General features: G+C 38.1%; 1 protein-coding gene across 1 annotated transcript; it reads left to right on the forward strand.

The window, feature by feature from the left end:
- The first annotated feature begins 387 nt into the window (after window positions 1-387).
- On the forward strand, window positions 388-13,150 carry btbd9 (BTB (POZ) domain containing 9). The gene is given in 12 exon segments (XM_030128372.1): window positions 388-545; window positions 2,847-2,995; window positions 2,998-3,052; window positions 4,132-4,495; window positions 5,115-5,382; window positions 5,651-5,870; window positions 7,873-7,992; window positions 8,529-8,638; window positions 8,976-9,165; window positions 9,374-9,481; window positions 9,888-9,966; window positions 11,055-13,150. Coding segments are annotated over 11 exon segments (1,836 nt in total). The 5' UTR covers window positions 388-545; window positions 2,847-2,868; the 3' UTR covers window positions 11,250-13,150.
- Window positions 13,151-13,927: the final 777 nt, after the last annotated feature.

Below are 13,927 nucleotides of genomic sequence, written 5' to 3' on the forward strand. Positions count from 1 at the left end.
TGCCTTATTCATTTGGCTAGTTATGTTATAGTATGTAGAGCAGTCTTCATGTGCCTTGTGCAACCTCTAAATATTAATTAATTTACATAACATTTGGACCGAAGTAATTTGGCCAGATATGGAACCAAATGCAGGGTTCTAATCCAGAGAATCTTAAAAAAAATTTTTGGACCACCCTAGTGTAAACTTTAGTTGTAATTATTCTCTTCTCTTGGGTAAATGATTTAAAGAATAAGTTTTACAATAGCTGGGTTGGTAGATATAAAAAATGAGCAACAGAAATAAGTTACCATTCTCATTTCTAAGTTATCAGCAGACAGTAAATTATCCTTATTTTCAGTTTTGCGGACTTTATTTTGAAAAACTATGAACCGGAAGTTCCTGTGCGTTGACCTAGACTCGGTTTCCGTCGGTCTGATGATGGTGGAGGAAGAGTGAATTTGACACTGGAGGATTTTTATACCGACGGAAAAAAAAACAACAACAACGACTAACCTTGTGAAAACGCGTTGCTTGAAGCATACGCAGTGATTGTGAGCTACTCGGTAAGTGTAAATTGTGATGTACAGAGAAAAGGAGGCGTTAGTTAGCCGTTAGCTGCCATTTTTTCAGGTGTCAAATGTCTGCGACACCAGCGGCTGTAAACAAGAAGACAGCTTAAGCTAGCTGAGTGGAGCTGAATTCTCACTGCTATATTCTGTCCTGCAAATTTAGCTGCTACTTTCCATAAATACAAGCACCAAAGCAATAGTAAATATTGGAGTCTGTATCTGTTCAGTTTGCTGAAGACAGCGATTTATTATATCATGGCTTTAAGATTAGCATTAGTATTAGCTTAATATGGCTCTGCTTCTGGGTAACGTTTAGCTTAGGTTATTTATATGCAATCTACCAAAACATTAATGTCTCAGGAGAAAAAGGTGCAATGAACCATGTTTAGCTTCTAGGTTCTGTCTACAGCCCTGCTGCAGGCAAGTATATCAGTAGGTATAACGTACACGTCCTTGTGCAATGTGCTAGCACAGTACTACAGATGTTGTAGTACTAGTAATAGCTCTAACAAGGTAACATTATTAAACACTATGACTTCAAATCTCTACTCGTACACACCGAAAATATCTAACCATAATAACCGTAATGAAATTTTTGGTGTATTTTTTTATTTATCAATTTTGTCTTACTTTCAGTTTTAGTGTCAGTAGTACGATAAGTATGTTGTGTCTTTGTTTTCACGATTTAATTAATTTTTAATGATCGATAGGATTAGATCAAGGTAGACCTTCAAGTTTGATGTCAAATAGTTCAGATTTATTTACATGCTCACCTGGGGTTTGTCATTTTGATTTAGTTATTTGTTTTATAATAATAAAGTAAAACATATCCAGCACCGTCAGTTTGCTTTATCGTCAATGTAGCAGTAATATTGGTTTGTTCTAGATTAAACTATATTATTATAGCCACCAGCCTTTTAAAAGATCAATTACTAGTCAACCTGTAGTTTTCCCTTAGATCTAGTATAATGAGGGAACTTTGAGTTATAGGAACTGAAAATGATTTGATATGATGATATCAAATGTGATTTACGAAACCATTGTTTATTTTGTATTTATAAAGGTCCCACTTGCAAACTAGTAGTGAATGATAGGTTGTATTTTTCTTGTTCATGCTCATTGTTCATTTTATTAATTTTTGATTGCTAGTTATTTTTAGTTTTGGTGATTATCCCTAATACACTGTACATACTCAAAATAATTTAGAAATGCACTACATGTTTTCTGCAGGTAAAAATAGGCCAAATTTACTTAAATCGTGGATCAGGCCTATTAGCCTGGATAAAAAGCTTTAAAGTGGCTTTTGGGTCCCTTTTGCTTCAATGGCTTTGTGCTTAATGCAAAATACAGTTTAATGTCTAAATGGCTTAATGGTTGACTACCCTTGTGTTTAAAAAGACCACAAAATGAGATCCACATCACTGTCAGCAGAGATGTGTCAACTGATGCAAGCAGAGAGAAAATTCACATTGGTCTGATTCAGTCTGGTCAGTGCACCAGAGCTAGATCGAGATGTCTGGACAACGCTTATTCCACCAATCTGTATTTCCAGCAACGGTTCACGGCAACCTGAATGTTACTGATCAATCAAGACCAGGTCAACCAGTCAGTTTGACGCATAGGGAGTCATACATACTTCACACCCAAATCAGGTGCTACTGTCCATAATGAGGAGGATTCTAGCAATTATTGATGTTAAGGGATGCTACACTTATTTTTACATTAAGATGGCTTAGAAGTTTGCCTTAGACATTTGGTAATATTCCTTTTCTTGCAAATTAGTGAATGAAGCATGTTAATGGAGACATGTTGAAGTATTGCAGTAACAGAATGCACTGCAAGTTTTCTGTCCAACAGTTATGTAAAAAATATAAAAAGACCCCAAATAATTGTCAGCTGTCTTGATGATGGCAAATCTCACAAATCATCACAATTTTGAATTATGTTGTCATAGGAACTTGTATGTGTGATGTGCAAACAGTTGCCATAATGTAGGCCAAAGAAGGTAGTATAATCATCAGATTACTTTCAACAGTGCTTGTTTCTTAAAATCCATTATTTGAAATTTTGTCTCTGTAATCCAACATAGGCAGATCTAAAATGATGCAAAGATGTGATTGAAACATGGACCTAAATCATTCACCATTTAGGAATTAAAAATCATCTCAAATGTCGTACATGTGTTTTCAGAAGCTCAAAACAAATCCTGTCTTGATTACTTGACTGTGTTTTTAGACACTCAGGCAGGTTGTTGCATTCCTAAACATCTGTTTTCCTCTTTATTTGACATGCTAGATGTAACTGGCAGCTATCGACCATGAGTAACAGTCACCCTCTGCGTCCACTGGCCTCCGTGTCGGAGATCGACCACATACACCTCCTATCAGAGCAGCTGGGAGCCCTGGTGCTCGGTGAGGAGTACAGCGATGTCACCTTCATCGTGGAGGGAAGCGTTTCCCAGCTCATCGGGTCATCCTGGCAGCACGCTGTCACTACTTCAGGTAGATTAAACATATCTCGTCTTAAGCCACCTCTGAGGCTTCTGGATCCTTTATCAAATGAGTTCAGATTGAGTCATATACTTTGAACGGGAATCTGTAGTTTGACAGACGGTATTGATTGAAAATGTTGCTTACCTGAGTCTACCAGATAACTTTATGTAATAGGTTGCATATAAAGATGGTTATAGTGACAGTTGAAACATCTTGATTTTGATCTGCTGCTTTGCTGCCGTACAAGTCATGAAACCCATCTCTTCCATGTTTGTCTGTGGTACTTGTATCAAATTGCACCTCCCATAAATGTTTCCCAAATGGGATTTCTGTCTATTTATGTAGATTTTACTCGGTTAATCAGGGCCCCTTGACTTTGGAACGGCCTGCCCGAGGAGATAAGGCTTGCAGAATCAGTCACATCTTTTAAATCACTTCTTAAAACACATTTTTATAGACTTGCCTTTATGTGATGTTGTCTCTTAATGTTTAAATATTTAATTTTACCCTGTTTTGGTTATTCATTTATATTGACATACATGACGTTGTTTTATTCCATTCCTTCATTTTTACATTGATTTGACAGCATCATGTTATGTAATCTCTGCCCTCTCTACTCTGATACATTTAAATTTATTCGAAGTGTTATATTGTCCAGGTTTGCTGTACATATCTCTTTTACTGTGTTGTGTTGTTTTCTATGTCTTTGTGTCTTTGCTTGTGTCTTTTTTTTTTTTTTTTCAATTGCATCCTCCTGTTGTGCCCTTCTGCTTTGTCTGTCAAAGCACTTTGTAAACTCAGTTTTTAAAGGTGCTATATAAATAAAAGTTATTATTATTATTATTATTATTATTATTATTATTATTATTATTATTATTATTATATTAATTCATGTTCAAGTCACATTTTCTGATTACATGATGGTAGGAAGCAGGGTCACATAATTCATGTTCTTGTAAAGTCTGTGTGGTCTACAGTTTCCCACTGATCTTCTAACAACATTTACAACCCACACATGGAAAATGATCCACCTTTGGTGTTTGTGTTGTAACTGATATCAATTCACCACCCTTTCCTGTCTCATTTAGGGCTTTGCTGTATGGTGGAATGAAAGAGTCCCAGCCCCAGGCTGAGGTGCGTCTGGAGGAGACGAGGGCTGAGGCCTTCTCCATGCTGCTGCATTACCTGTACACAGGCCGGGCCAGCCTCAGCTCTGCCCGGGAAGAGGTGCTGCTTGACTTCCTGGGCCTGGCTCATCGCTATGGTCTCCAGCCACTAGAGGACTCCACCTCTGAGTTTCTACGTACCATCCTGCACACCAACAATGTCTGCCTGGTGTTTGATGTGGCCAGTCTCTACTCTCTGAGCGCGCTCAGTGCTGCCTGCTGTGCCTATATGGACAGACATGCACCTGAAGTGTTGAATTCTGAAGGGTTCCTTATGCTCTCCAAGGTAAGATGTAGACACCGGTCTTTTAGAGAATTCCTTTTTTTAACCAGTGTCTAAAATGTAGTTTTTAACTCATAGGACAGGGGGACCAGCAGATGAAATATAAAATTCATAAGGCAAATTAAATGTGGGCAATAGAAATAACTAATATTTTTGATGAGTAATATTAATAATTAATTAATTGTCCCTTTAAGTCACATATACATTAATTTTAGCGGATTTCATTGAGATACAGCATTATGTCTATTATAAACTAAAAGAAGAAGCCACAACAAAATTTTGGGAAAAATTATTCAAAAATTTATAATATGTCAGTTGTTAAAAGTTCAAGCAAAACTTTCCCAAAGTTATGCTGGAGTACTTGGTATTAAATATGCTGAAATAGCAAATGTAATTTTAATTTTTCAGGTTTGTATTGGATACCAAATATTGTTGTCACCAAATATTCTATTATTCTAGGCCTTAAATGCTGTTCATAAAGGTCTTTAAAACAATGCAAATGACCAAGTTAAGACCTGATGAAAACCTGTTAATCATTTAATTCACCCTCATAGCGAAGTATTGATCACACTTAGTGATTTTTACTTAAACTATTGACTAATCTAAATGTCTCCGTGTGCAGACGGCTCTGCTGACCGTGGTCACGCGGGACTCGTTTGCTGCCAGTGAAAAGGAGATCTTCCAGGCTCTGTGCCGCTGGTGCCGGCAGCATGGCGAGGGGGCTGAGACACAGGAAGTGATGTCAGCAGTGCGGCTGCCACTCATGACGCTGACGGAGATGCTGAATGTGGTGCGACCATCTGGCCTTTTGAGCCCAGATGACCTGCTGGATGCCATTAAAACCCGCTCCGAGAGCCGCAACATGGATCTCAACTACCGGGGCATGCTCAGTCAGTGATGTTTCATATCATTATTAGTGATTTTACTCAGAGCTCATAATGGGGTGATGTCAGATTTTATTATCTGTATTGTATTGTGTAGTACAGTACAGTAGTACAGTAAGTTATTAATATAACAAACTAATATCAAAGAAATTATTAAGGTTGAGATTGTATTGAGTATATGTTAGACTCATTAATCCAGTCTGGTTTGCATCTTTGTGTGCTGATTCTGACCTGGTCTTAGTTTTGAACTCTTCTGCTTCATCTTTGGTTTCAGTCCCAGAGGAGAACATTGCTACAATGAAGTATGGAGCTCAGGTGGTGAAAGGAGAGCTGAAGTCTGCACTGCTGGATGGGGACACCCAGAACTACGACCTGGATCATGGTTTTTCCAGACATCCCATTGAGGAGGACGGCCGGGCCGGGATTCAGGTGAAACTAGGACAGCCATCCATCATTAACCATGTCCGCCTGCTGCTGTGGGACAGGGACAGCCGGTAAGACATGTCTGACAAAACAAAAAGTAGCCAAGTAGTGTTTGGGACTTACTTGTAGACCTACATGTAGCCTTTTCTGATACTGTGTTTGCACCTGTCAGCAGCAGAAATTCCTTATACTGTAAAATTACTCTTTACTGTATGTGACTGATTTTTCACATAATACAGTAGCACAAAAATTTATTAGGCCATCAAAAGTCGTCAGAAACAATGGTTATGTAATCAAGTACTTACTCCTGTGTGTATCGTTTGACTAAAACAGACAGAAAAGAAAACATGGAATCCCTAAAAGCACTGTTTTTGGCAATACAATGCCATAGCTATTGATGTAAGAATTTAAGTGTTTTTGGTTATTATGAAGAAAACCATGGAAATGGCTAGATATCAGCTCTGAAATTAAACTCTTATGAGCTATTTTTGTTGTTCTCATTATATTTGTCCAAACAAATGTACCTTTAGTTGTACCAGGCATTAACTCTTTAAGTGCCAGACAGTTAAGGGGCTAATAAGCCTTAAAAGTGCCACAGAATTTGGCCGTGTTTCAGTATTTTGCGTCGTTTTTATAATATTTGAAGAATCCTGCAGGAAACCGCTCGGTAACATCCGACCGATTGCTGATTAGATCCAAAACGCACCGGACGCAGCCGATTCATTATTGATCGTAATTTGCATAATTTATAATAATAATAATAATAATAATAATCTTTATTTATATAGCACTTTTCATACATTAAAAACTGTAGCACAAAGTGCTTTACATATCAGTTTAAAAATCAGTACCGCCCCCCACCCACTCACCCGCACACACACACATATACATGCAAACCCACAAGCTCACACATACTTAAGAAGACTGACTGAGCACGGGTAGACCAGAACAAAAATGTACAAGTAAAAGTAAAACATCAATTTAGGAGGCGCTGTCTCAGGGTGCCATCCGCACCAGGATGCAGCCGCCGACCCCGGCGACCAGGCACCAGCAACACAGCCCCGCATCCCAACTAGTGGGAGAGGGCCAACTGGGACCCCCACCCACCAGAAAGGAGCGGACCCCAGTGAGAGAAGGCGCCGCCACAGCCCCCGGAGTCCACAGCTGCCCCCCGGCATAGAGGGCTCCCTCTGATGAAACACCGGAGAATAAGAAACATTAAAAAGATATAAAAATATTATTCAGTCGCGTGACCTCAAATTCCCGTCTGCTTAGTCTCAAAAGGGGGACACAGAAAGAACGTCATCGAAATGTGAGAAAGAAATGGGGGTGGATGGTTTGTTTGTACACAAATGTGGCGTGTTCTCCAAAGCCGATCTGATCGGCCCGTGGCACTTTACAGGTTGTTTTCGTAAAGCCGATTTAATCGGCCCATGGCACTGAAAGTGTTAAAATAAACAAGAAATTGAAGAAAACAAGGGGTGATCTAATAATTTTTTCCACAACTGTATGTTGTGAATGGTAGAGGTAGACTTCAAGTACTCCTTGGTCAAGACTGTGTGATGTCACTAAAATCTGTTATCCAGCTATGGCCCATTTCATATTTAGACAGTGATGTATATCAGTTGCACATTTCATGTTGTAATGTATTTATTTTATCTCATTTATATCCCTAAATTTCTCCTGTTCCAACTTTTTCCAACTTAATTTTGTTGGAGCATGAATGTGAGGAGTATATGTGTATTTACAAATAGAATGGAGATGACCTTACAAAGCATGAAATATGTTTTGTTCATGACGTTGCGTATGAAAAAGAAGTTTCATTAAATTTTAATGTTGGTGCACTGTTTTTCAATTTTAGTCTGGATTTTCCCTACTGTCCCATCATTTCTTATTTTAGGATGTATTAACTTATGAAAAAAGGTTGGTGCAGGGATGAGCAAAACAGAGGATGTGATATAGATGCATCAAGGAGGTGTTTTGTATTTGCTGATCAGTAAAACATTTTCTGTCATTTGCTAAAGAATCTTTTCTGTCCATGATGATCTGAACTATCATTCTTGATCATTTTAGGTCTTACTCATACTACATCGAGGTGTCTATGGATGAGCTGGACTGGGTGCGTGTTGTAGACCATTCGAAGTACCTCTGTCGCTCCTGGCAGAATCTGTACTTTACACCTCGGGTTTGCAGGTAAACCAGGTTAAAATGTTTCACCCACTGCTCATTTACGTCTACTGGTCGTTGTGGAAATGTTGACTTTGTTCTTTTTATGTCCACTCTGTTCATTTATAAGAAAACCAGGTTTCCAAACAAGAAACACACTCTTGTTTGGCCTCTTGCATAGCTCTGTATATTTTGATTTTCTTTAGCCTTGGTTTTGGTGGTTTGACAAGTCGAAACAAATCTGATTTGATCTCTGTAATTCTTCCAACAAGATTATCATGCCTCTTCTCTTTGCCATAACTTGCGTATATCTGGCATACACACCAGTTAGTGTGTTTTGCGGTTGGTTGGTGCTTGTAGTTTGTTTGGATTCCACTGTCATCGGTTTCAAACCATAGTATTTTGCGCGCTCTTAGCTAAGATCAAATCAAGCTTGTCTTAGTCCTGTCTGTGTGTGTGTGTTTTTGTTTTTGTTTTGTTTTTTTTTTTAGTAGGAAAGGCTACCTCAGCGTGGATTTTTGGTTTTCCTGTGTCAGATCTGGTGTTGCTTTTTTGTGTTTTAGATACGTTCGCATAGTGGGAACACACAATACTGTCAACAAGGTCTTCCACCTCGTGGCTTTTGAATGCATGTTCACCAACCGCCCATATACCCTGGACAATGGACTTGTGGGTAGGTCACAAGAGCAAACACAGATTTTACTGCAAAGCTAATGTGTAGAGTTTGTTATGTTTGTGATTCTTTTAAGGATGAGGAGTCAAAGGTTTGTCTTGAGGCTGAACTGATTCTCCCCAAATGATCCTGTATTGAGAAGGGAATTATAGACATAATCTGAATGTTACCGACTGGAGTCAGATTTCAAAAAAAAAAAAAGTATTTGTCTTATATTAAATCAGTAATCTGTACTACTACTAATGTTTCTGATTCAGAAATGTAAGATTTTCCAACTAGGCAAATAAACTAGGTGGATACTAAAAGCAGAGTGTAACCCAGCTTCTAATGTTTCCAGTGCCCAGTGAGAATGTTGCCACTATTGCATCGTGTGCCAGTGTCGTCGAGGGTGTGAGCCGTAGCAGAAATGCCTTGCTCAATGGTGACACCCGCAACTATGACTGGGACTCTGGGTACACCTGCCACCAGCTGGGCTCCGGGGCCATCGTCATCCAACTGGCTCAGCCTTACTCCATTGGATCATTGAGGTAGACTGTTATGTCATTTATATCACACAGTCAGAATAGTTCAGATTTCAGACAGGTCTAGAGGGTGGTGGCTCTAGAAAAGTTACCAATACTGAACTGGGTTTAGTGTAGAAAAGCACTAAGGCCAATAGAATAATGATTGTATTGCGTAGTCATACGTAGAACAGGATGATGGACAGTTGATGTACTTCTCCCTTTGCATATGCAGGCTGCTGCTCTGGGACTGTGATGAACGCTCTTACAGTTACTACATTGAAGTTTCCACCAATCAGCAGCAGTGGACAAAGGTGGTCGACCGTACCAGGGTGGCATGCCGGTGAGAATCCTGTTTTGACTTGTTACTATTCATGTTAATGTGACTTATCTGTCTGCTAACGAACACGTATAACTCACTAGGTCATGCTACATCATTGTAGTTTTTAAGTTGCACAATGTACAGCTTTGAAAATATAAGTCGGAACTTTGGTAGAATATGCATGAAGTTGTTACTTTACAAATGTAATAAACTAAATTTGGAAAAAGAATGACTATGATATTTTTCTCATTAACATTTAACACATCAAAGCTAGTTTAAAAGACCTCTGGTCATTTATTGAAAATTATCGCTGATTGTTTTGTTTTTTTTCCCAAAGCTGACTAATAGTCTTTTTTAAGTTTTCACATAATGTGCAAAAATACTAATCATCAAAACTTTGGATGTTTCTTCCCACTATTTCTTGCAGATCATGGCAGACCTTAAAGTTTGATAAGCAGCCTGCTTCTTTCATCCGTATCGTGGGAACTCACAACACTGCTAATGAGGTGAAAACACCACACATTCACTGTGTTCATCACACCACATACTTTTTAAAAATATGTGTTATGGTGCTGATGACTAAGCCATTTTCTTCAACACCTTTTCAATGCTTTTTTTCCTTTTTTTTTGTTCTTTTGGTATTTCTTGATGATCTGTGTCAAAAGTTCAGCTCTCTCTTTTTTTTGGTTGCACAGTATGATCTGATTATTAGTCATTTCATTTTCATATTACATTCAAACTAAAGTTGAGCTCTAACTGTACATCATGATTTTAGTTCATGGGAAGAAATATGTCATATCATCTCTGTGTAACTTTAAACGATAAATGGAAACACATTTCAGCTGTAGTTACAAACAAAATAAATATGAGGCTAAAATGTTGATATGGTCACAAGTTAAAAACAAGCAAACACATAATGTTAACAGTAGTAGTGTTTAATTTGTATCAGAAAACCAAAGCAATAGAGTATCTGTCCATGTGGTAGAGCACAAAACATTGTCCAAATGAAGAAAAATATTGCTTTTTAAGGAGTGGTTTATGATACAATGGAGCATAATATTAAAAACACACTTGTTTCTGTCATCACATGATATGTTGTCATTCCTCGAAGCTTTGTTGATATGTAACTGGTAGTTTGCAGATAATTATTTAATCAGCTAAAATAGGGAGCTGCTGACATGTGTGCAGTATTGAGTCTTATAAAGAATGTAATAAGGGAAAACTCTGTATTCAATCCTGAATTTCAGTCCTGAAGAGAGTGACAATGCAGAAATAAAGTCTGTAGTATGCATATAGCCAAAAATCCTAAACAAGATTGCATACAGGCAATGTAAGTCAGTACATAAGAAATACCTGTTTCATGCTGGGAAGTGTGGCTGAGTGTGGAAAGGGTACAGTCGAATCAGAAGCATAATTGTGTGTTATAGTTCCATTCATTTAGTTTATAATAAAATTGGCTGGAAAGAAATTATCAATAAATAATAAAATAGCAAATGTACAAATGTATAGTATACAAGTATCTGTATTTTCTGTGGTGGACAGTAAATGTGTAGTTCATAGCTTTGACGTCGAGTCTCGGTTTGTGTCTCCTCAGGTTTTCCACTGCGTTCACTTTGAGTGTCCGGCACAGCTCGACATTGAGGTGAACGAAGGCAGCCCCGGAGTGGACCCCTCCGATTCTGGGTCGGCCCCCCAGCAGCCGCGACCCCAGCGGCCATCACGCACTCACAGCCTGCTGCCCTCCCAGCCCTCTTCCTCCTCATCCTCCTCCTCCCAGTCCCATCATTAAGGATCCTTCACTCCCTCCTTTCTAAAGGTGTTGAGATGGAAGGGAGATCTCAGAATGCCATTTTGCACAGCCGTCATCATCCAGACTGCACTGCTACAACGCTGCTAAAGGCGATCGTCTCATTGTCATAGCTCATGGTCCTTCTGTCATAAGTGCAACATTAGAGACTGGTTTATCTGTAGCAGCCACATTTAGGGCTCCAGTCTTCCCTGTTTTGAAACAGACAGTTACCTATTAAAAATAATTATTCATACAGTTTTGTGAAGGTACTTTTTAGCTACTAAGACTCAAGTTTAATCCCTTCAATGTCATCAAGATGTCCAAAGATGAGGCATATGCTGAAATGTGGTGATACTGTACCACCAAAGAGCAGTAAGACCAGGGTGGGGGGATTGCTATCTGAATTTTACGAGTTAATATTTCCAAAAGAGAAGGATTTTATCTGAAAACAAGCTATTTTTCTAAGAAACGGTGTTAAAATGACTACTCACTTTTCATACCATCAAGCTAATAGAAGTAGAAGTATTTTTCAAAGTTTGGAATCAAGTTCTTAAAATGTTTGCCAAAGCTGTGGAGCTAATGTGCTCTGCAGCATACATATGCAAAAAGCACTTAAACCAGTTATGCATTTGCATATTATGTATTAGCTATTGAATATTTGTTGACAGGCTTTCACATCCGAAACCAAAATCAAATGGTCTTCATCCGGTGTGGTGTTTTGATAGCTGAAATCAATACCTCAAGGCAAATTTTGGTTAAATTAGGTGATTTGATTTAGCGTTTAAGCACTTGCATATCTTAGCACCATAGTCTGTATATGCAGTCTACGGTTAGCACAAATTATTGGGGAAATCAATTAGGTCGTAAACATCTGGACTAAGGGGTTCGGACCAAATTATGAATGCACTAGTGCTACTAGCAAGAACGTTTATACACGAGTAGCTGCTATTGGCACTTTATATTACTCAAGTCTATAGACATACAGGTTACTGCTTGGGTTTTCTGACTGAAGTATAGTACTGCAGTGCTAGATTAGGTAACTGTTAAATTAATGTAAACACATCTTGCTTCCGGATGTGTCAGGTTTTAGCTGACTTGTGTGTGTTTTTGAGTTGTTTTTAAATTAAGATGCCAGTGCTGTGGTTCTCTGTTTATTTTTATGTCCTGATGTTGCACTTTTGAGTTGTTCGTCTTTAAAATGTCTTTATTTAAATGCCCTAAATCTCTAACTACCCTTGGTGGCCCACTGGTGTTCCTCTAAGCCTTCTTTAGTCATCTCTGTATGTTTTAGAAGATTATACATTAGTTGGATAAAGTCTTCCTTAATAACAGACTAGAAACAGCATAGGGCTTTGTTCAGGTTACATTGTGATGTAGAAAACACACTCCCATCTCCTATTTAACTTTATGTAAATGTATAGGGTTTCTTAATGTACAGTATGTTAGGTTTGATGTGTGATTGCATTTCACTGCCTCTTATTCAATACATTGCCTGTCAAAAATGTGATTTTTGGAAACAGCCGACGTTGTTCAATGTCCTTCATCACTGTGAGGGTTCACACCTGTCTGCTTGTCTGAATCTCTGCTGTTTTAAACACAGTGGAGGTCTCAGATACAAGCACAACAGTGATGTCTCTTCTGTTAGTCCTCAGATCTTCTGTTACAGCCCAACAGTGGTGAATTATCAGTGTATTCATCATGCTGTAGGCACTGATGCCCTGCCAGGAGACAATTTTAATGTAATGAAACATTTACAAGTGCTCACATCATGGGTCTCATTGTATTTTTTTTTTTTTTTTTTTTTTTTTACTGGTGGTGGTGATGGTGGTGTCTGACCTAGCACAGAGGAGTTACATAAGAGCTGAGCAGATGGGTTTACCTATTAAATGAATTTCATTGTACATTTTGAGTGTCATTCCATAGTTGTTCTCTTTTCAATACACTCACTGTTACTTGTTTTCTACCAGAACTAAAGCTATGACCTGAATGATTTAAGATGCAGGTTTTTAACCCTTTTCTTAGTGTTAGGTACTGGAAATATGGCACATACTATGAAGAAATTAGTGTTGCAAAATAATAATTATCTGAAAGTTACATGATTAAATTAAAGGTATTAATCAAGATGTCAGTTGTTACAAAGGGGTAATATTTGAATATTGTCTCTTCTAAAAAGTTTAGAAGTAAAATATAGAAGCCAATCATGCTAAGGCAGATGTCCTCAGACAAGAACGCTCTGGAAATTCAACATTTTCCATCTGGAATCAGAAAAAGTGTCCAGTTGAGTACATTTTTTTATAACAGAGTAGCAACAGTATTATTGTGTATTGTTGATTTAAAAAGACTTCTTGGCTTTATTGCCTGCTTAAAACCTAATAGAAAATTAAACACAATGTATTTAAATGTCATAAGTCACATTACTGAAGGAATTTATATATATCGTCATTTTACTTATTACATTATTAACAGGGTAAATAGTGGCCTGATCACTGGTAACATAATATCAAAAGTAACCTTCACAACAATGACAGGAGTTCTCTATGAAGTGCTTCAGATCCATAATGGTAAAGTTTGGGATATGGAACAACAGTGACTGACTCATGCTCTTCATTTGAATCTGATCTAAGGCCATAGATGGGAAAAAAATCAAACATGACAAAAAATTTCTGTCCTCTCATTAC

The sequence above is a fragment of the Sphaeramia orbicularis genome, chromosome 24 (assembly GCF_902148855.1).
Source record: "Sphaeramia orbicularis chromosome 24, fSphaOr1.1, whole genome shotgun sequence".
NCBI classification, from domain to species: domain Eukaryota; kingdom Metazoa; phylum Chordata; class Actinopteri; order Kurtiformes; family Apogonidae; genus Sphaeramia; species Sphaeramia orbicularis.